The sequence below is a fragment of the Neofelis nebulosa genome, chromosome 2, assembly GCF_028018385.1.
Source record: "Neofelis nebulosa isolate mNeoNeb1 chromosome 2, mNeoNeb1.pri, whole genome shotgun sequence".
In the NCBI taxonomy this organism is placed as follows: Eukaryota; Metazoa; Chordata; class Mammalia; order Carnivora; family Felidae; genus Neofelis; species Neofelis nebulosa.
Genome location: NC_080783.1, coordinates 115,134,775 through 115,156,218, shown reverse-complemented (window position 1 = coordinate 115,156,218; position 21,444 = coordinate 115,134,775). Strand labels below are relative to the sequence as shown.

General features: G+C 46.6%; 2 protein-coding genes across 6 annotated transcripts; both read right to left on the bottom strand.

Moving 5' to 3' along the window:
- Positions 1-3,211: 3,211 nt before the first annotated feature.
- On the bottom strand, positions 3,212-11,034 carry LOC131503916 (uncharacterized). Of its 5 annotated transcripts, XM_058715705.1 has the most exons (6): positions 9,316-9,744; positions 8,641-9,090; positions 7,741-8,415; positions 6,166-6,615; positions 4,771-5,490; positions 3,212-3,639 (listed from the first exon to the last, which is right to left on the bottom strand). In XM_058715705.1, exons 1-6 carry the CDS (start codon positions 9,662-9,664, stop codon positions 3,425-3,427), a joined length of 2,859 nt encoding a protein of 952 aa, XP_058571688.1. In that variant the 5' UTR covers positions 9,665-9,744; the 3' UTR covers positions 3,212-3,424. The 5 variants fall into 5 exon arrangements, with proteins under 5 accessions (XP_058571688.1, XP_058571689.1, XP_058571685.1 ...); XM_058715706.1 differs by lacking the exons at positions 8,641-9,090; positions 9,316-9,744 and adding exons at positions 9,766-9,815; positions 10,941-11,034 and having other exon boundaries at positions 4,771-6,615; XM_058715702.1 differs by having other exon boundaries at positions 4,771-6,615; positions 9,316-9,745.
- LOC131490755 (filaggrin-2-like) lies at positions 9,979-17,126 on the bottom strand. The gene is made up of 5 exons (XM_058693230.1): positions 17,077-17,126; positions 15,931-16,090; positions 12,016-15,131; positions 10,175-11,790; positions 9,979-9,998 (listed from the first exon to the last, which is right to left on the bottom strand). Exons 2-5 carry the CDS (start codon positions 16,066-16,068, stop codon positions 9,979-9,981), a joined length of 4,890 nt encoding a protein of 1,629 aa, XP_058549213.1. The 5' UTR covers positions 16,069-16,090; positions 17,077-17,126.
- Positions 17,127-21,444: the final 4,318 nt, after the last annotated feature.

The window sequence follows — 21,444 nt, the reverse complement described above, 5'->3', positions numbered from 1 at the left end:
TATTTTTGAGAGACACAGGGAGGCAGAGCATGAGCAGGGGAGGGGCAGAGAGAGAGGGAGACACAGAATCAGAAGCAGGCTCCAGGCTCTGACCTGTTAGCACAGAGCCTGATGTGGGGCTGGAACTCACAAACCATGAGATCATGACCTCAGCTGAAGTCAGATGCTTAACCGACTGAGCCACCCAGGAACCCACCAATATTTAAATTTCTAATGGTGCTCTGATAATTAGTATTTACTTAGTGAATGAATGGTGAGTGTATGAATTGATTATTATTTAGGATTAACTATCATAGACTCAGTTATTTTTTTTCTGTGTACATTAATAGTACATTAAGTATTTTATTTTCTTTCACTAATAAACTAATATGACTAATGTTCTGTTGACCACATAGCACGGTGGTCAAAGTTTATATCATCTTGCTTAAAATATTAAAAACTAGATAGAATATATTCTGAGTATAATAAGAAAACAGAGCCCATGTTTTGTTTTTCATATAACTTCTGCCCCCAATAGGGACACCCACTGATGAATTTCACTTCAGTTTGAATTTCAAAAGTGGAGGTGGAAGAAAAGTAGCTTCAGTTTTTTGGGGGAGGAGAGAATGATAGGATACCAGATTCTGATTTAGGGCATTATCATTCTTTTTGGTTAGATTAAATAAGTCTTGCTTGGATTATTTTCTTTCAGTCTGTAAATTGTGGGGATGATGTTTAAAGTCCTTATGAGTTATAGTATTCTGAACATTTTCTTTAGATTTTATAGTAAACTTTCTACTGAGGTTAGTATCTTTTGTATATATTTTCTATTCCTTTTTACATATTTTGCTATTCATAATAAATGTATGTATTGTTTTCCTCCTAGGCAAGAGTATATTTTTTATTGTTTTTTTTTTTTTCATTTGGAAACTTCAGGACTCCATTAGCCTCCACTCCCATTAGCCTGCATTGATGGGGGAGGGATTTCAATTAGTGTATTTATCAGAGAGAGTCTATGGTGCATACCTCTTATTTCCAGAGTTTAGGTTTCTCAAGTCATGTTTGACAATGGTTGTTGTAATGATCATGATTAACTAAAACATCTGACTTCTCAGTATAAACCATCTCTTCCTATAAATGCTTTGGATAATGATTAGATTGAGGAGAGGACTAGATGTAGTTGAGTTTCACCTTTTCTGGACTCTTTGTTATTGGTGTCTTGATGCTTCACTTACATCTGGGTGTCCAGAGGCAGAAGAACGAAATGTGCATCTGTCCCCGGGACAGGGAACTGTATTTGTGTTTGTGAGGATAAAAGAGAAGAGAAACCTTACCTTGATGTAAAATTTATTGACAATTTTATGCAATATAGGAGATCATGACAATAAATTCAAAAATAGTAGTATCTAGTTCCAGTGGTGGCACAAAAGATGCAAATATTCTGACTCATCACCTACTATAACATTCTTTGTTCAGAACATGGAATGTGTTACAATATTATTGGAGAAATTTTGGCTCCAAAATCATGTTTCTTAGCTCCCTGGATAGGTTTGTCAGTGGTCAATTAAAATAAAATCTGGAAAGTCCATAATCTGAGTCTGAGAAATTTTTTAAAAATGCTCATTTTATCCTAAAGCACCCAAATGACTTTGTCATATAGTTCTGAATATAGTTCGAAATGCTATTTACTTCTTCCATTTATTGTTTTCTAACCAAAGAGCTTAGTGATTGTGGAGCCTTACAAAAACCTTGCACCAAACAAAAGAAATGAGTACAGTGCTACAGTTAAATAAAAGGACAGCTATATACCACCCCCCCCACCACCACCAAAAGAAAAGATCATGTATCTTAATTCCATGTTGTATGTCTCATTTCTTTTTTGGGTTCTTATTTGAGCTAGTTTGTTTTCTGTTGGTTTCAAATTATTCAAAGTAATAATACCTTTGTTCTTGGACATATTCATAGAGTGGAGTGTTACCTTCTAAGTAAAAGGAACCTGATTCTGTTCTCCCCCTTTTATGGCAACCTCTGGCCTCAGAGTTTCTTGTATGCATGTTGTCCACATCCTGACTATATATACTGATGCTTCCTAACAAACTTGATGTGGGCCCTTGCTTTTGTTTTTCCCCACTCCGTAAGGTTTTACTGCTTGATGAATGTCTATACCCATATTTTTCACTTCCTGTAGAGTCTTGTCTATTAAGAGAGTGACTAGAAATGAACCCTTGCCTCCTGCTTCTGCTATCACTTGACTGCTCATAGCTGTCACTTGATTGGTCATGGCTATATACTTGTCTTTCATTGGTGCTGAATCCAGATTGACCCTGGATGTCTACTGATTGTCTATTACTTGATCCTTGTCTTACTAAACTTGTGCTGGATCTTATCTGCTCATGAGAAGATGTATCTCCTAAATGCTCCTGGCTGGATTCATGCATACTTATATTATTGAATTCCGACTGTCCATGAGTAGATCCTGATGATTCATGAATCTGTTTCCCCCAATCTTTGGAATTCCCTTTATTACCACTATGGGATCCCTGCCTAAGAGTTGAACCAAATTTTGAATGGCAATGAGCTGATACAGATTGTCCATGGCTGAATATAGAATGGTTGCTTGACTGCCACCTTCCAGATTGAACATGAGTGTCACTTGATGGTTCATGACTTACTACTGAATGCCTATGACTAGATCCCTGCCTTCTAGTTACACTGGATGCAGACTGATTATGGGAATCAGCTGATTGTCCATGACTTGAACCTTGTCTTTCTGTTATTTCAGTTGCTTTTGATCCTGTATGGTCATAACCAGAAATTAATTGTCCATGTGTAGACACTTGATTGTTTGCAGCTCTCTCTGTTGACCTCAAAGGGCTAGAATTGTGGCTGCTTGTTCTGCTGCCCCCAGAGGGTCCATACCCAGACTGCCCATAATCATATTCAGCACTTCCATAACTGCCATGTTTCCATCCTTGACCTGATCCATGTCTTTGTCTTCCACTAAGCTGTGACTGAGAATGACTTACTCTAGATTCGTGATGACTGCTATGTGAATGCATACTTATGCTATCACTGGTGTGTCTATGAGTATCATGTGACTGTGTATGGCTGGATCCACCTTGTTCTGTTGTGCCAATTCCTAACGGTCCACGAGAAGATGTGGTGTGCCCCTGAGCTGAACCTGAGAATGTAGATTTGTCTCCAACATGTCTATGGGAGGATGCCTGTATTCCTGATCTTCTGGAACTAGGTTGCTTATGAATTGAAGTCTTCCCGTCTTCAATTATGGAACGTTTAGAACTATCTCCTGACTCTTCAGTACTAGAACCATGTCTTCTGGTTGTATTACTAACTGTGTTTTGGGGGATAGAACCAAAATGCCTATGACTAGAAACTGAGTGTCCTTGTGACACACCTGAGTGCCTTTCAGTGTCGCTGGACTCACTCACACTAGATCCCTTTCTTCCAGTCCACCTGGATTCTGCGCTGGTGGCTTGTCCATGACCAGACTGAGCAGGTCCAGTGGTGTCTCCTGTCTGTGGGTGAGTAGTTCCCAGTCTACCTTCATGGGTAGATGTTGACTCACTAAGTTGAGATCCAGCATGGCCATGAGGGGACGCTGCGTGTGTCTGTGAGACTCCTGAAGGCCTTCCCCTGTCCCTGGACTCACTGCTCCTAGATCCTGTTCTTCCCGTCCTACTGGATTCTGTCCTGGTGGCCTGTGCATGACCAGAAAGTGCATGTCTAGTGGTGTTTACTTGCTGTCTGTGAGTAGTTTCCTGTCTTCTTTCATGGGTGGATCCTGACTTTCCCTGTTGGAATCCAGGGTGGCCATGAGGGGACCCTGCCTGTGTCTGTGGGACTCCTGAGTGCGTTTCCGTGTCACTGGACTCACTGATGCTAGATCCCGTTCTTCGGGCCCTACTGGATTCTGTCCTGGTGGCCTGGCCATGACCAGACTGGGCATGTCTAGTGGAGTCTCCTACCTGTCTGTGAGTTGTTCCCTGTCTCCCTTTCAGTGTGGATCTTGACTCTCCCTGTTGGAATCCACGGTGGCCATGAGGGGACCCTGCCTGTGTCTGTGGGACTCCTGAGTGCCTTTCACTGTCACTGGACTCACTGACACTGGATTCTCTTCTCCCAGTCCTACTGGATTCTGACGTGGTCGCTTGTCCATGAGTGAACTGGGTATGTCTAGTGGTGTCTCCTGCCTGTCTGTGAGTAGTTCCCTGTCTTCCTTCCTGGGTGGATCCCGACTCTCCATGTTGAGATCCAGCCTGGCCATGAGGGGACTCTGTGTATGTCTGTGGGAGTCCTGAGTGCCTTTCCCTGTCACTCGATTCACTGGCACTGGATCTGCTTCTTTGGGTCCTGCTAGATTCTGTCCTGGTGGCCTGTCCAAGACCAAAATGAGCTTGTCTAGAGGTGTCTCCTTGCTGTCTGTGAGGAGTTTCTGGTCTTCCTTCCCGGGTGGATCCCGACTCTCCATGTTGAGATCCAGCATGGCCATGAGGGGACCCTGCCTGTGTCTGTGGGACTCCTGAGTGCCTTTCAGTGTCACTGGACTCACTGACACTGGATTCTCTTCTCCCAGTCCTACTGGATTCTGACCTGGTGGCTTGTCCATGAGTGGACTGGGTATGTGTAGTTGTGTCTCTTGCCTGTCTGTGAGTAGTTCCCTGTCTTCCTTCCCGGGTGGATCCCGACTCTCCATGTTGAGATCCAGCCTGGCCATGAGGGGACCCTGCCTGTGACTGTGGGACTCCTGAGTGCCTTTCAGTGTCACTGGACTCACTGACACTGGATTCTCTTCTCCCAGTCCTACTGGATTCTGACCTGGTGGCTTGTCCATGCCCAGACTGGGTGTGTCTAGTGGTGTCTCTTGCCTGTCTGTGCATAGTTCTCTGTCTTCCTTCCTGGGTGGATCCTGACTCTCCATGTTGAGATCCAGCATGGCCATGAGGGGACCCTGCCTGTGTCTGTGGGACTCCTGAGTGCCTTTCACTGTCACTGGACTCACTGACACTGGATTCTCTTCTCCCAGTCCTACTAGATTCTGACCTGGTGGCTTGTCCATGAGTGGACTGGGTATGTCTAGTGGTGTCTCCTGCCTGTCTGTGAGTAGTTCCCTGTCTTCCTTCCCGGGTGGATCCCAACTCTCCATGTTGAGATCCAGCCTGGCCATGAGGGGACCCTGTGTGTGTCTGTGGGAGTCCTGAGTGCCTTTCCCTGTCACTCGATTCACTGGCACTGGATCTGCTTCTTTGGGTCCTGCTAGATTCTGTCCTGGTGGCCTGTCCAAGACCAGAATGAGCTTGTCTAGTGGTGTCTCCTTGCTGTCTGTGAGTAGTTTCTGGTCTTGCTTCCTGGGTGGATCCCGACTCTGCATGTTGAGATCCACCATGGCCATGAGGGGACCCTGCCTGTGTCTGTGGGACTCCTGAAGGCCTTCCCTTGTCATTGGACTCACTGCTCCTAGATCCTGTTCTTCCTGTTCTACTGGATTCTGACCTGGTGGCCTGTCCATGACCAGACAGTGCATGTCTAGTGGTATCTCTTTGCTGTCTTTGAGTAGTACCCTGTCTTCCTTCCCGGGTGGATCCTGACTCTTCATGCTGAGATCCAGCCTGGCCATGAGGGGACTCGGTGTGTGTCTGTGGGAGTCCTGAGTGCCTTTCCCTGTCACTTGATTCACGGACACTGGATCTGCTTCTTTGGGTCCTGCTAGCTTCTGTCCTGGTGGCCTGTCCATGACCAGATTGAGGTTGGCTAGTGGTATCTCCTTGCTGTATGTGAGTAGTTTCCCATCTTCCTTCATGGGTGGATCCTGACTCTCCCTGTTGGAATCCAGGATGGCCATGAGGGGACCCTGCCTGTGTCTGTGGGACTCCTGAGTGCCTTTCAGTGTCACTGGACTCACTGACACTGGATTGTCTTCTCCCAGTCCTACTGGATTCTGACCTGGTGGCTTGTCCATGAGTGGACTGGGTATGTGTAGTTGTGTCTCTTGCCTGTCTGTGAGTAGTTCCCTGTCTTCCTTCCCAGGTGGATCCCGACTCTCCATGTTGAGATCCAGCCTGGCCATGAGGGGACCCTGCCTGTGACTGTGGGACTCCTGAGTGCCTTTCAGTGTCACTGGACTCACTGACACTGGATTCTCTTCTCCCAGTCCTACTAGATTCTGACCTGGTGGCTTGTCCATGAGTGGACTGGGTATGTCTAGTGGTGTCTCCTGCCTGTCTGTGAGTAGTTCCCTGTCTTCCTTCCCGGGTGGATCCCGACTCTCCATGTTGAGATCCAGCCTGGCCATGAGGGGACCCTGTGTGTGTCTGTGGGAGTCCTGAGTGCCTTTCCCTGTCACTCGATTCACTGACACTGGATCTGCTTCTTTGGGTCCTGCTAGATTCTGTCCTGGTGGCCTGTCCAAGACCAGAATGAGCTTGTCTAGTGGTGTCTCCTTGCTGTCTGTGAGTAGTTTCTGGTCTTCCTTCCCGGGTGGATCCCAACTCTCCATGTTGAGATCCAGCATGGCCATGAGGGGACCCTGCCTGTGTCTGTGGGACTCCTGAAGGCCTTCCCCTGTCACTGGACTCACTGCTCCTAGATCCTTTTCTTCCTGTCCTACTGGATTCTGTCCTGGTGGCCTGTCCATGACCAGATTGAGGTTGGCTAGTGGTGTCTCCTTGCTGTCTGTGAGTAGTTTCCCATCTTCCTTCGTGGGTGGATCCTGACTCTCCCTGTTGGAATCCAGGGTGGCCATGAGGGGACCCTGCCTGTGACTGTGGGACTCCTGAGTGCCTTTTACTGTCACTGGACTCACTGACACTGGATTCTCTTCTCCCAGTCCTACTGGATTCTGACCTGGTGGCTTGTCCATGCCCAGACTGCGTATGTCTAGTGGTGTCTCCTGCCTGTCTGTGAGTAGTTCTCTGTCTTCCTTCCCGGGTGGATCTCGACTCTCCATGTTGAGATCCAGCATGGCCATGAGGGGACCCTGCCTGTGACTGTGGGACTCCTGAGTGCCTTTCACTGTCACTGGACTCACTGACACTGGATTCTCTTCTCCCAGTCCTACTGGATTCTGACCTGGTGGCTTGTCCATGCCCAGACTGCGTATGTCTAGTGGTGTCTCCTGCCTGTCTGTGAGTAGTTCTCTGTCTTCCTTCCCGGGTGGATCTCGACTCTCCATGTTGAGATCCAGCATGGCCATGAGGGGACCCTGCCTGTGACTGTGGGACTCCTGAGTGCCTTTCACTGTCACTGGACTCACTGACACTGGATTCTCTTCTCCCAGTCCTACTAGATTCTGACCCGGTGGCTTGTCCATGAGTGGACTGGGTATGTCTAGTGGTGACTCCTGCCTGTCTGTGAGTAGTTCCCTGTCTTCCTTCCCGGGTGGATCCCGACTCTCCATGTTGAGATCCAGCCTGGCCATGAGGGGACCCTGTATGTGTCTGTGGGAGTCCTGAGTGCCTTTCCCTGTCACTCGATTCACTGGCACTGGATCTGCTTCTTTGGGTCCTGCTAGATTCTGTCCTGGTGGCCTGTCCAAGACCAGAATGAGCTTGTCTAGTGGTGTCTCCTTGCTGTCTGTGAGTAGTTTCTGGTCTTCGCTCCTGGGTGGATCCCGACTCTCCATGTTGATTTCCAGCATGGCTATGAGGTGACCCTGCCTGTGTCTGTGGGACTCCTGAGTGCCTTTCAGTGTCACTGGACTCACTGACACTGGATTCTCTTCTCCCAGTCCTATTGGATTCTGACCTGGTGGCTTGTCCATGAGTGGACTGGGTATGTGTAGTTGTGTCTCTTGCCTGTCTGTGCGTAGTCCCCTGTCTTCCTTCCCGGGTGGATCCCGACTCTCCATGTTGAGATCCAGCCTGGCCATGAGGGGACCCTGCCTGTGACTGTGGGACTCCTGAATGCCTTTCAGTGTCACTGGACTCACTGACACTGGATTCTCTTCTCCCAGTCCTACTGGATTGTGACCTGGTGGCTTGTCCATGCCCAGACTGGGTGTGTCTAGTGGTGTCTCTTGCCTGTCTGTGCGTAGTTGTCTGTCTTCCTTCCTGGGTGGATCCCGACTCTCCATGTTGAGATCCAGCATGGCCATGAGGGGACCCTGCCTGTGTCTGTGGGACTCCTGAGTGCCTTTCAGTGTCACTGGACTCACTGACACTGGATTCTCTTCTCCCAGTCCTACTGGATTCTGAGTTGGTGGCCTGTCCATGACCAGACAGTGCATGTCTAGTGGTGTCTTCTTGCTGTCTGTGAGTAGATCCCTGTCTTCCTTCCCGGGTGGATCCCAACTCTCCATGTTGAGATCTGGCATGGCCATGAGCGGATCCTTTGTTTGTCTGTGGGACTCCTGAGTGCGTTTCCGTGTCACTGGACTCACTGATGCTAGATCCCGTTCTTCGGGCCCTAGTGGATTCTGTCCTGGTGGCCTGGCCATGACCAGACTGGGCATGTCTAGTGGAGTCTCCTACCTGTCTGTGAGTTGTTCCCTGTCTCCCTTTCAGTGTGGATCTTGACTCTCCCTGTTGGAATCCAGGGTGGCCATGAGGGGACCCTGCCTGTGTCTGTGGGACTCCTGAGTGCCTTTCACTGTCACTGTACTCACTGACACTGGATTCTCTTCTCCCAGTCCTACTGGATTCTGACCTGGTGGCTTGTCCATGAGTGGACTGGGTATGTGTAGTTGTGTCTCTTGCCTGTCTGTGTGTAGTTCCCTGTCTTCCTTCCCGGGTGGATCCTGACTCTCCATGTTGAGATCCAGCCTGGCCATGAGGGGACCCTGCCTGTGTCTGTGGGACTCCTGAGTGCCTTTCAGTGTCACTGGACTCACTGACACTGGATTCTCTTCTCCCAGTCCTACTGGATTCTGACCTGGTGGCTTGTCCATGAGTGGACTGGGTATGTGTAGTTGTGTCTCTTGCCTGTCTGTGTGTAGTTCCCTGTCTTCCTTCCTGGGTGGATCCCGACTCTCCATGTTGATTTCCAGCATGGCTATGAGGTGACCCTGCCTGTGTCTGTGGGACTCCTGAGTGCCTTTCAGTGTCACTGGACTCACTGACACTGGATTCTCTTCTCCCAGTCTTACTGGATTCTGACCTGGTGGCTTGTCCATGAGTGGACTGGGTATGTGTAGTTGTGTCTCTTGCCTGTCTGTGCGTAGTTCCCTGTCTTCCTTCCCAGGTGGATCCCGACTCTCCATGTTGAGATCCAGCCTGGCCATGAGGGGACCCTGCCTGTGACTGTGGGACTCCTGAATGCCTTTCAGTGTCACTGGACTCACTGACACTGGATTCTCTTCTCCCAGTCCTACTGGATTGTGACCTGGTGGCTTGTCCATGCCCAGACTGGGTGTGTCTAGTGGTGTCTCTTGCCTGTCTGTGCGTAGTTGTCTGTCTTCCTTCCTGGGTGGATCCCGACTCTCCATGTTGAGATCCAGCATGGCCATGAGGGGACCCTGCCTGTGTCTGTGGGACTCCTGAGTGCCTTTCACTGTCACTGTACTCACTGACACTGGATTCTCTTCTCCCAGTCCTACCGGATTCTGACCTGGTGGCTTGTCCATGAGTGGACTGGGTATGTGTAGTTGTGTCTCTTGCCTGTCTGTGAGTAGTTCCCTGTCTTCCTTCCCGGGTGGATCCTGACTCTCCATGTTGAGATCCAGCCTGGCCATGAGGGGACCCTGCCTGTGTCTGTGGGACTCCTGAGTGCCTTTCAGTGTCACTGGACTCACTGACACTGGATTCTCTTCTCCCAGTCCTACTGGATTCTGACCTGGTGGCTTGTCCATGAGTGGACTGGGTATGTCTAGTGGTGTCTCCTGCCTGTCTGTGAGTAGTTCCCTGTCTTCCTTTCCGGGTGGATTCCGACTCTCCATGTTGAGATCCAGCCTGGCCATGAGGGGACCCTGTGTGTGTCTGTGGGAGTCCTGAGTGCCTTTCCCTGTCACTCGATTCACTGGCACTGGATCTGCTTCTTTGGGTCCTGCTAGATTCTGTCCTGGTGGCCTGTCCAAGACCAGAATGAGCTTGTCTAGTGGTGTCTCCTTGCTGTCTGTGAGTAGTTTCTGGTCTTGCTTCCTGGGTGGATCCCGACTCTCCATGTTGATTTCCAGCATGGCTATGAGGTGACCCTGCCTGTGTCTGTGGGACTCCTGAGTGCCTTTCAGTGTCACTGGACTCACTGACACTGGATTCTCTTCTCCCAGTCCTACTGGATTCTGACCTGGTGGCTTGTCCATGAGTGGACTGGGTATGTGTAGTTGTGTCTCTTGCCTGTCTGTGCGTAGTTCCCTGTCTTCCTTCCCAGGTGGATCCCGACTCTCCATGTTGAGATCCAGCCTGGCCATGAGGGGACCCTGCCTGTGACTGTGGGACTCCTGAATGCCTTTCAGTGTCACTGGACTCACTGACACTGGATTCTCTTCTCCCAGTCCTACTGGATTGTGACCTGGTGGCTTGTCCATGCCCAGACTGGGTGTGTCTAGTGGTGTCTCTTGCCTGTCTGTGCGTAGTTGTCTGTCTTCCTCCCTGGGTGGATCCCGACTCTCCATGTTGAGATCCAGCATGGCCATGAGGGGACCCTGCCTGTGTCTGTGGGACTCCTGAGTGCCTTTCACTGTCACTGGACTCACTGACACTGGATTCTCTTCTCCCAGTCCTACTGGATTCTGACCTGGTGGCCTGTCCATGACCAGACAGTGCATGTCTAGTGGTGTCTTCTTGCTGTCTGTGAGTAGTTCCCTGTCTTCCTTCCCGGGTGGATCCCAACTCTCCATGTTGAGATCTGGCATGGCCATGAGCGGATCCTTTGTTTGTCTGTGGGTCTCCTGAGTGCGTTTCCGTGTCACTGGACTCACTGATGCTAGATCCCGTTCTTCGGGCCCTAGTGGATTCTGTCCTGGTGGCCTGGCCATGACCAGACTGGGCATGTCTAGTGGAGTCTCCTACCTGTCTGTGAGTTGTTCCCTGTCTCCCTTTCAGTGTGGATCTTGACTCTCCCTGTTGGAATCCAGGGTGGCCATGAGGGGACCCTGCCTGTGTCTGTGGGACTCCTGAGTGCCTTTCACTGTCACTGTACTCACTGACACTGGATTCTCTTCTCCCAGTCCTACTGGATTCTGACCTGGTGGCTTGTCCATGAGTGGACTGGGTATGTGTATTTGTGTCTCTTGCCTGTCTGTGTGTAGTTCCCTGTCTTCCTTCCCGGGTGGATCCCGACTCTCCATGTTGAGATCCAGCCTGGCCATGAGGGGACTCTGTGTGTGTCTGTGGGAGTCCTGAGTGCCTTTCCCTGTCACTCGATTCACTGACACTGGATCTGCTTCTTTGGGTCCTGCTAGATTCTGTCCTGGTGGCCTGTCCAAGACCAGAATGAGCTTGTCTAGTGGTGTCTCCTTGCTGTCTGTGAGTAGTTTCTGGTCTTCCTTCCCGGGTGGATCCCAACTCTCCATGTTGAAATCCAGCATGGCCATGAGGGGACCCTGCCTGTGTCTGTGGGACTCCTGAGTGCATTTCAGTGTCACTGGACTCACTGACACTGGATTCTCTTCTCCCAGTCCTACTGGATTCTGACCTGGTAGCTTGTCCATGAGTGGACTGGGTATGTGTAGTTGTGTCTCTTGCCTGTCTGTGAGTAGTTCCTTGTCTTCCTTCCCGGGTGGATCCCGACTCTCCATGTTGAGATCCAGCATGGCCATGAGGGGACCCTGCCTGTGTCTGTGGGACTCCTGAATGCCTTTCAGTGTCACTGGACTCACTGCTCCTAGATCCTTTTCTTCCTGTCCTACTGGATTCTGTCCTGGTGGCCTGTCCATGACCAGATTGAGGTTGGCTAGTGGTGTCTCCTTGCTCTCTGTGAGTAGTTTCCCATCTTCCTTCGTGGGTGGATCCTGACTCTCCCTGTTGGAATCCAGGGTGGCCATGAGGGGACCCTGCCTGTGACTGTGGGACTCCTGAGTGCCTTTTAGTGTCACTGGACTCACTGACACTGGATTCTCTTCTCCCAGTCCTACTGGATTCTGACCTGGTGGCTTGTCCATGCCCAGACTGCGTATGTCTAGTGGTGTCTCCTGCCTGTCTGTGAGTAGTTCTCTGTGTTCCTTCCCGGGTGGATCTCGACTCTCCATGTTGAGATCCAGCATGGCCATGAGGGGACCCTGTCTGTGTCTGTGGGACTCCTGAAAGCCTTCCCCTGTCACTGGACTCACTGCTGCTAGATCCCGTTTTTTGGGTCCTACTGGATTCTGTCCTGGTGGCCTGTCCATGGCCAGAACGGGCATGTCTTTTGTTGTCTCCTGCCTGTCTCTGAGTAGATGTTTCATTTTTACCTGTGGGAATTCCTCCTGATTTTTCATGGTCATTTTCATAATGCTCCCAGGTAGTTGCTGAATATGTCTCCCATTTATCTGTCTGGGGTTGACTGTCATTTTTGTGGTTATGTTTCGTGTCCTGTGGTGTAGAAGTTCTTTTTTCCTGACTTGATCCTTGCCTTTGTTGCCTATGTCCATGAATGCTGTTGTGATCTTCAGTCTCTTTTGCTGTTATACTGTGTCTCTTGCTTCTCTCATTATCCCTCTGAGTAGTTTTCTTTGGGCCTGTTTCTCTTATCTGAGTGTGGGCTGAATCTGATATGGGTCTTCCATGTTTTGGACCCTCTTTTCCTGAACTAGTGTGAGAGCTTTCTTTTCCCCTTATCCTAGATTCATGTTGTTCATATCCAGAAGATTCCCCTGAGCTAAACCCATGTTGATCATAAGTAGAAGACTGACTTGTGCTAGCATGTTGATCAGGGTTAGAGGACTTTCCTGAGCAGGATCCTTGGCCAAAATTGGAGGATTGCACTGAAGTGGAACAATGTTGACCACAGCTAGACTGATCTGATCTAGACTTATGTTGTCCAAAGCCAGAAGAATGACCTGAGCCAGTCCCAAAGCTAGGGGACTGATGTGAGCTAGATCCATGTACAGAGCCCGAGGATTGACCTGTTCCAGACCCATGTTGTCCAGAGCCCGAGGATTGACCTGTTCCAGACCCATGTTGTTCAAAGGCAGAGGACTGACTTGAGCCAGACCCTTGTTGTTCAAAGCCAGAGGACTGACTTGAGCCAGACCCATGTTGACCAAAGCCAGAGGATTGGCCTGAGCCAGACCCATGCTGTCCCAAACTAGAGGAATGACCTGAGCCAGACCCATATTGGCCAAAGCCAGAAGACTGACCTGAACCAGACCCATGCTGGCCAAAGCCAGAGGTCTGACCTGAACCAGACCCATGCTGGCCAAAGCCAGAGGACTGTCTTGAGCTAGACCCATGTTGTCCAAAGCTAGAGGACTGACCTGAGCCAGACCCATGTTGTCTAAAGCCAGAGGACTGGCTTGAGCCAGAGCCATGTTGTCCACAACCAGAGGACTGTCCTGAGCCAGAGCCATGTTGTCCAAAACTAGAGGACTGACCTGAGCCAGTCCCATGTTGTCCAAAGCCAGAGGACTTGCTTGAGCCAGACCCATGTTGTCCAAAACCAGAGGACTGACCTGAGCCAGACCCATATTGTTCAAAACCAGAGGACTGACCTGAGCCAGACTCATGTTGTCCAAAGCCAGAGGATTGGCTTGAGCCAGACCCATGTTGGCCAAAACCAGAGGATTGACCTGAGCCAAACCCATGTTGGCCAAAACCAGAGGATTGACCTGAGCCAGACCCATGTTGTCCAAAGCCAGAGGTCTGACATGAGCCAGACCCGTGTTGTCCAAAGCCAGAGGACTGACCTGAGCTGGATCCATGCTGGCCAAAGCCAGAGGATGGTCCTGAACTAAACCCATGCTGACCAAAGCCAGAGGATTGTCCTGAGCTTGACCCATGTTGTCCAAAACCAGAGGATTGACCTGATCCTGACCCATGTTGTCCAAAGCCAGAGGTCTGACATGAGCCAGACCCGTGTTGTCCAAAGCCAGAGGACTGGCATGAGCCAGAGCCATGTCCAAAGCCAGAGGACTGACATGAGCCAGATCCATGTTGTCCACATTTAGAAAATTCCTTTGAACCAGACCCTTTTTGATGAGAGTTTGAAAAGTGTCCACAAGAACCAGATCCATGTTGACCATAACTAGAAGACTGACTTGTTCCAGACCCATATTGTTCACAGCAAGAGGACTGACTTGAACCTGTTCTCTGTTGTCTTCCACAGTTCTGTGTCTGACCACATGCTCTAGATCTGTATCCTCTTTGACTAGAAGACTGACTACAGAAGCTAGGCTCATGTTGACCACATCCAGAGGACTGACCTCCCGAGATACATCCACGATCTTGTCTTCCACTACTTCCTGATTGATAACCTGACTGAGTGCAGCTAGATTGATTTCCTTGCCCTCCAAATCTACCTTCCTGACAGGAACTAGAAGTATTTTGTGGACTTCCACACCCACCCGAATTGCTGGAACCACATCCATAGCTTTGTCTTCCACTGTCTTCTGAACCTTTAGAGCTAGACCCAAGCTTTTGTCCTCCACTATTTCTTGACTGAGTAGAGTTTGATTCATGCCCACCAGCATCCAGTCTATGTGACAGACCACCATGACTTTTCCTCCTCTCACTCTTTGACCCAGATCCAGATTCTGATTCATATTCCTTCCCAGATTCCCTGGTGGGGCTAACATGTGACTTGTTTCTTCTATTCCCCAGCTCTCCAGAGCTGGAACCATGTCTTTCTTTGTCACTATTCCACGAGTGACCAGACCCACGGTGTCTTTTCTCAGATTTCTCTTGGTTCTCTGAGCTAGATAAACCACCTTGCCTTCCCAGCCTCCTGGAATTTGACCCATGTCTGTGTTTCACACTTCGCCTCAAGCCCTCAGAACCATAACCATACTCCTCTCCCTCCCTCCAATTTGAATGCCTGTAACCTGATTTCTGTCCTGGTGCGTCTTCTTCATCCTCTTCTGTTTCACTTTCTTCCTTATGGTGTCGGTGACCACGCCTATGCTTCTTTGACCCTGAAGCTTTGCAGTATTCTTTGCTGAGAACCTTGTTGCAGGCCATAGCCAGCTTGAATACCATCAGAAGAAACTCAGTAAAGTCCAGTCTTCGGTCATGATCTCGATCTAGCATGTGCATGATGACATCCACTGTGTCTGGATCATCTGGGTTCTGTATACAAGTGACATACCAAAGGAGCTGGTCAGCTTAGCCCACATAGTCAGCTAAAATACTCAAGTAGAAAAAAATAAAATAAAATATTCAAACAGAGCTGTGGAATTGTGGATGTTTGACAATAGGTATTTTTAATCCAGTCAAGGGTTACTTTAAGCTAAAGCAGCCTAATAATTATGATCCAGCAGGTGAGAAGAGGTAATAGAAAAGAACTATTGGGTTCTCCAACAGAATACAATTTAAGGACCTAAGGTAGGGGACTAGGTACTCAGGTATATACAAGAAGCAATTGAATAAATCAAGTTTAGTACCTGGTATATTTTAGTTTTTCATAAATTTTAAATATTACATGCTAATATATTCTTTGTTAGAATCTATAATTTTAAAGTTATTAGCTGAGTCCTTCCCAAGTAAATGGGAAAAAAATGCTTGTTTTTTGTTTATAATTTTTAGTAATTCTGGCTACTTAGATCTCCTTGTAGACATTTCCCTCTTTATACTTTTTCTTCTTTTAACTCATATTTTAGCACAAATTTATTTTCTGTTATTTTTCATAAGGGGAGACCTGGGAGCATGAAAAAGTCTGAAGGTCTATATGGTGGGGGTAAACAGGAAAATGAGGGAAAAAATCACCGTTATAAAAATAAATTCTGCTCCAACAGACTCTCTGATGTGCCCAAGAAGTACCACTCATAGTTTGCCCAAAGACTACTGAGACTGTGCAATTTTTAGCTACCCTTTGGTCACATAACAGAGAATGGATAGGACCCTAGCAATCTTGGTAGATGGTTCTCACCTTCAGAATTGGACGGAACTCTTTCTCTAGAAGTTCCTTTAGCTCATCCTTGCTGAGTGTGCCACACTCCCCATCTTGGTTGGTATATTTGTAGAAAACATCAATGACTGTGACAACACTTCTTAAGAGGTCGGTCATCTTTTTGCAAGTTTAAGTGTACCTGAAGATAAAAGAAACAAAATACCCTATTATTCATTTTCTTTTTTAAAAAATTTATAAGTAATTCTAACTTTAATAATAATCATTCTAGTTTTTCAAATCTCGTACACTTGACAAATACAACAAGTAAGGAAGGGTTGAGGATCTGTCAACACAGTAATAACTAACTTTGTTAACTTTGAGTTACTTTGCTAAGATTGTCATGGCATGTTACCGGCTGAACTGGGATAAGCACTCAGATCTCCATATCCTGGGTGAATATATTCCTTACATAATGTCTCTACACTTTGTGTACTTTGGTGTTCTGAGTGTTGTCCTGGAGCTTCTAAAGTTTCCAGAACCACTCAGATGTATTGTCCCAGTCTCTCTGGTTAGTTTCACTGGTTCTCTTGAGTTAAAAGTGACAGACCTTCTATCATACCTACTTCTCCTCTGGCCACCAGAAGCTAAACAGGACTACTAAGGCCTTCAGCAAATAGAAAATGGTGCTACAGAAGCATGAGATAGCCCTTATCAGAGCTCAGGTACTATCCTAATCTCAGCCTTGACCAAACACTGTGCTTTTTGCAGTAACCAGAAAGAAAGACTCAGCAATGCAGGCAGTAGTTTGACTAGTAGATGATTTGATCTTGGAGCCCCAAGGACTTACATTAAACAGGGAAGGGACTCTACACCAGGGCTGACCTCCGCCCTATTTGAGCTGGGCAATCCAGAAAAAAAATGTCATGCAAAAGACTGGGAAGAGAGTGTGGAATGGCCTAGAAGAAGGCAAATTTCTGGCATTATTCATCTTGACAACAACAGATTTATTCTAAAAAGACCCCAGGATAAAGTAAACTAATCAAAAAATTAAAAGAAAAGAAAAAGAGACAAAAATGAAAAGGCCAAATATATATTAACTCTGGCTTAGCTCTTACTCCTGGATTTCTGCTGTGGATAACAATCAACCAAATATTCATCAGTATAGCTGGATGAATTTTCTCTCACCTGGTTCACCAAAGGAACACGTAGGATAAAGCTTGATGCAGCTTGCAGGGTGACCAGTGGATTGAGATAGTGGCCCTTATATAGCTAAAAATGTGTGGGTGCTGCCCTCTGTGGGATGGACTGATTCATTTCTAATCAAATCTAACCCCTCCTCTGTCCATGTTTATCTTCCTACTTCTTCGCATTCTTATCTTTGATATGATTGCAGAAAGGATGGTGCTGGCCCAGCTTTCAGTATGAGGACATGTTACAGAACACTTTTTTTAGCGTCATGCACTTGTGAAAAATAGACTGTGTTTTAGAGGACTTGTGTGGTTCATTCCCTTTATCTAGTACCCACAATAAATAGCAATGTGTAAGATACTTGGCGGGTGTGCAGTAAATGTATATTCACTTGAAAATGAATATAGGCCATTAGGCTTACCTAATTCATACCTTTTTGCATTAATAATACCTACCATTTATTGAGTTTACTATGTGCTAGATATTGTGCTGAATACTTTTTATGTATCATTTTATTTGATCTTTATAACATTTCTATGATATTTTATTGTTCATTCCAAGAGCAATCATTCAGGGAGCATGAGTCCTCTTCAAGGTCACACAGCCTGTAGGTGGAGGAACCAGGGTTTGGGCCTGTAGCTACCTTATAACCATTCTCTTAACCATTATGCTGGCTTACTTTTGTGTATCTATCACATATACCTATTATATGGAAAATGATGCACTGTTTTAGAAGCGTCAGGCCTACCCAAGCACAAAAAATATGAAAGAGTGATATAAGAAGTTCTGCCAGCCAGGAAGACAAGAAACATATTCTCTGGCTCCCCGAAGCCTCTTTTCTAAGCTATAAAAGTTATGTTAATATGCTATACACAAAAGTAATGTTTCAAGAACTATTCACGGACAAATCTAGAATGAGTTTTCTTCTTGGGATATTTTTCTAGCATCCTGCTATCCATTGGTTATTTGGCAGCTTTGGGCCTAGACCTTTGGGAGAATATCATTTGTATACATAGTCTATCAAATATAATACTTTAGGGAAGTGAAAATAATCAGAAAGTTGTGTTAGGCATGGAGAGGCAGCTTTTCTGCACTTTGTCAGCACGTGATGCTGATGCTTCTGCTTCATGCTGCTGCTGCTAAAGACAGCAGCTACATGTGCTAGCTTTACATACTTACCTATTTATTCTTTACAGTAACTCCACCATTCTCATTTTACAGATAAGGAAAGCACAGAGAAATTTAATAATTTGTCCAAAATCACAGCTAGTAAGTGGCAGCACTGGGATAGAAACCCATGCTGTCCAGTGTGAAAGCTGGGTGCTTAACCACATCTGTACCACGTATGTGGGGGAGGGGTCGATTTCTATCTGGGTGCCCCTCCTGTGAAGCTGTCTTACATTATTCACCGCACCATCTGGACAGTGCCTAGAACTTAGTAAATACTTAGAATGGGTGCCTGTTCACAAAATAATGGTTATACTACTGAGATATATCCATTGATCTCATAGCCAGGGAGCCTAGAACCAAAATGGCCACACAGAAAGTTGTGCTGTCTCTTGGATATCGTGGTCATTTTCAATGGTAGGCATCTTTTGGAAATGTGCTTGTTTTTGTTGTGATAACCGCTATTTCAGGACGACTTTCAGACCCCAGACTCTGTACCAAGACAGGTTCTAAAGCCATCCTTGCATAGCAACTCCAGTTTAGAACTTTGAAGCCAGTTCCATTGCTTGCTTCTGTGTGTTCTGTGTATTCAGGTGTCTCTTCCTTTTCTGACTTGTTTAGCATAATAACGGGAAGAATAGACTCAGAAGTCAGAAAGATTTGAGCTCCAATCTCAGCTCTGTCTTTTCTTGGCTGCGTTCCTTGGGCAGTTACCTAATCTTTTGAGCCTCAGTTTCCCAAATTTTATAGTGGGAAACACTACAAAACACTGACCTCACTGGTGGAGATTGCTTAAGATTTATTACATATAGGAGGCACTCAATCATGTTAGATAAATTAAATTAGGAGCCAAAACTAGGCCTTTAAAGGCAGAAATACTACTTTGTCAAAAGCATGACAAGTCATGATTCTTTTTCTTAAAAAAATAACAATTTTATTGAGATATAATTAACACACCATAAAAATTAGCCTTTTAAATTGTACAATTCAGTGTTTTTTAGTATAGTCACAGAGTTGTGTACCTAAGTCAGGTTTGTTGTGATGTCTGTGTCCTTAAGCAAGTTTGCTCACCAATCCTCCAGTTTTCCCTCTACACTAATCAGAAGGAGGGTGTTCGTGTCAGAGTGCAAGTGGACTCATGTCACACCATTTTAGCCACAGTTCTGGGGAACAGCTAGAGTCCTACCAGAGCCCCACTGTTTGGAAAGGAATTATGGTCTCTAAGGATCCATTGGATGACACCTGCAAAGACTTTGGCCTGCCTGGGTTCTGAAAGGCAGCTTGGTCCAGTGAAACAGAACTCTGGAGCCTGGAGCTAGAATGTGGTCTCTGCTACACCAATTCTCTGGGTCTGAGCCTCTTTCCTGCCCTATTTTACTAATCTTATCACCCTCTGCTTATTCCACATTTACACTGCCCTGGGCTCTCTTAGATTTTGGGCCCATTTGGTGAAACTTGTGCATTATTGGCGACGGGATTGTCTTGAGGCAGAAGCAGTAACTTGGAATATTAAAAATAACTGTAATTGCATCTGTGAAAGTGATAGCTTTTGGTTTTCTTCACTGAATGTCAGCTGAATTTTGTTTCCACAGCTCATCCTGTACAAGGGTGGGGGGTGCTTCTTTAAGTTAGAGTAGTTCTGCTTTGGCTTCCTGTTCAAATGGAATTCCTAAGGACTTGCCTTAGGGCCTGAGTGGGGCTGTGCCTGTCGTAACAACTAAGCATTTTCTCTGCACTGGGACTCTTAGTAGCCCTGATTTTGGGGTTTCTCAATGAACTCACCTTAGAGCTGATACCCAAGAGCTGCTCTAGGGGACATGATGCATATTAAATGCCTCTCTAAAAGCGGCTCTTGGTATGGTGTGGTAGGAAGAATGTTGACTTTGCAGTAAGACAGACTGTTTCTTTACCACAAGCTCCAACATACTCCCTGTAATATTTTGGGCAAGTTTCTAAATCTCCATCTCTGATTCTTCACTGTGGGATAATAGGAGGACCTGATAGGAATTTAACATATTTTCTTTTCTTTTCCTTCTTATTCTCAAGGTTAATCTGATTGGTAGAAGGTTATTGATAGCATTTGGGGGTGATGGTTCCTGGATATGATTCTTAACTCTCTTCCCTTCTGGTAGCCTCTCTTCCTAAATGAAATCAGAGGCCAGTGGGGTTGAACGATTGGAACCCAGCCTTCAAAGGAGTTTTACATTTCTATTATGAAGAGTCCATGGGGAAGGTGGAACCACTAGCTTCATTAGCTGAGAGTGCCCCCACTCCCAGATTCCTTTCTTATTTTCCCGAATTTTGCTGATATCTCAAGACCCATGTGCTGGACCAGCAATCTCACAAAGAGATGCCTACTGACAACCACACCTAGGCTGTCAGTCTGGAATAGGAAGCTTCAGCAGCTTCTGTCCAGATTTAACTGAGATGTACCACCTGGGACCTCTAGATGCTTGTTGAAATCTACTCAGGGCCATTTCTGAAGACCATTTCTGTGTCTCAGACGCTTAAATGGTCCTTACAGCCACAATATCAATAACCTGTAATGACATTATGGATTTGGAAACTTCCTGGCTATATAAACTTGACTTGAAAGGGGAGGGACTTGGATTACCACTGGAATGCTCAGATTCACTAGATGATCTAGAATTTGTATTTGGACAATCTGAAAGGTATGATTATTAAGTAAGGCTGCTGATTTTTTTCTTAAAACAGCCTAGAAAACGTACCAAAAGTAAGTTCCCTGAAAGGCTGTAAGTAGTGCCTAGAATGTTGGGAGAGCTCCTCCTTCAGAGCATTTAGAGCAGTGCATCCATTTAAATGTTATTTAGTAGGTGAAAATGTTGGCATTTTAAGCATGAATTTGATTTGGGAATAATTTATAAGACTTTGGAACCAAGTTTGGTAAATAAAGAGAATAACTGATAAAGTTTAAAAAAGAGAGTCTATTGTTAAGTGTGAATGAATTTAAAGTAACCAGACTGATTTCTTCAGTCCAGTGGTTCTCAGCAATTCATTTTACTTCAGCAAACATTTTCCGAGGACTTTTCTATGCTCCCATTACCCTTTTGTTTGTGGGAATATGCTTTCAGTAGGAAGGCAGTCCAAGATTATGTGCAACAGTATAATAAAGCTAGATCAACTTTGAGGCTTGGCTTAGGGCTTTGGCTATCAGGAAAACTGCTGAATATTTATGTA

Coding starts and splice junctions, on each gene's coding strand:
- LOC131503916 (XM_058715702.1), bottom strand. CDS start 9,664: ATGGCCAGGCTGGATCTCAACATGGAGAGTCAGGATCCACCCGGGAAG. Junction 9,091..9,315: donor GGGCATGGACAAGCCACCAG/GTCACAATCCAG, acceptor ACAAGCCACCAG/GTCAGAATCCAGTAAGACTG. Junction 3,640..4,770: donor AGAGAATCCAGTGTCAGTGA/GTCCAGTGACAC, acceptor CAGTGAGTCCAG/GGACAGGGGAAGGCCTTCAG.
- LOC131490755 (XM_058693230.1), bottom strand. CDS start 16,068: ATGACCGACCTCTTAAGAAGTGTTGTCACAGTCATTGATGTTTTCTAC. Junction 15,132..15,930: donor AGTTCCGTCCAATTCTGAAG/GTGAGAACCATC, acceptor ACTTGTATACAG/AACCCAGATGATCCAGACAC. Junction 11,791..12,015: donor GGGCATGGACAAGCCACCAG/GTCAGAATCCAG, acceptor ACAGGCCACCAG/GACAGAATCCAGTAGGACAG.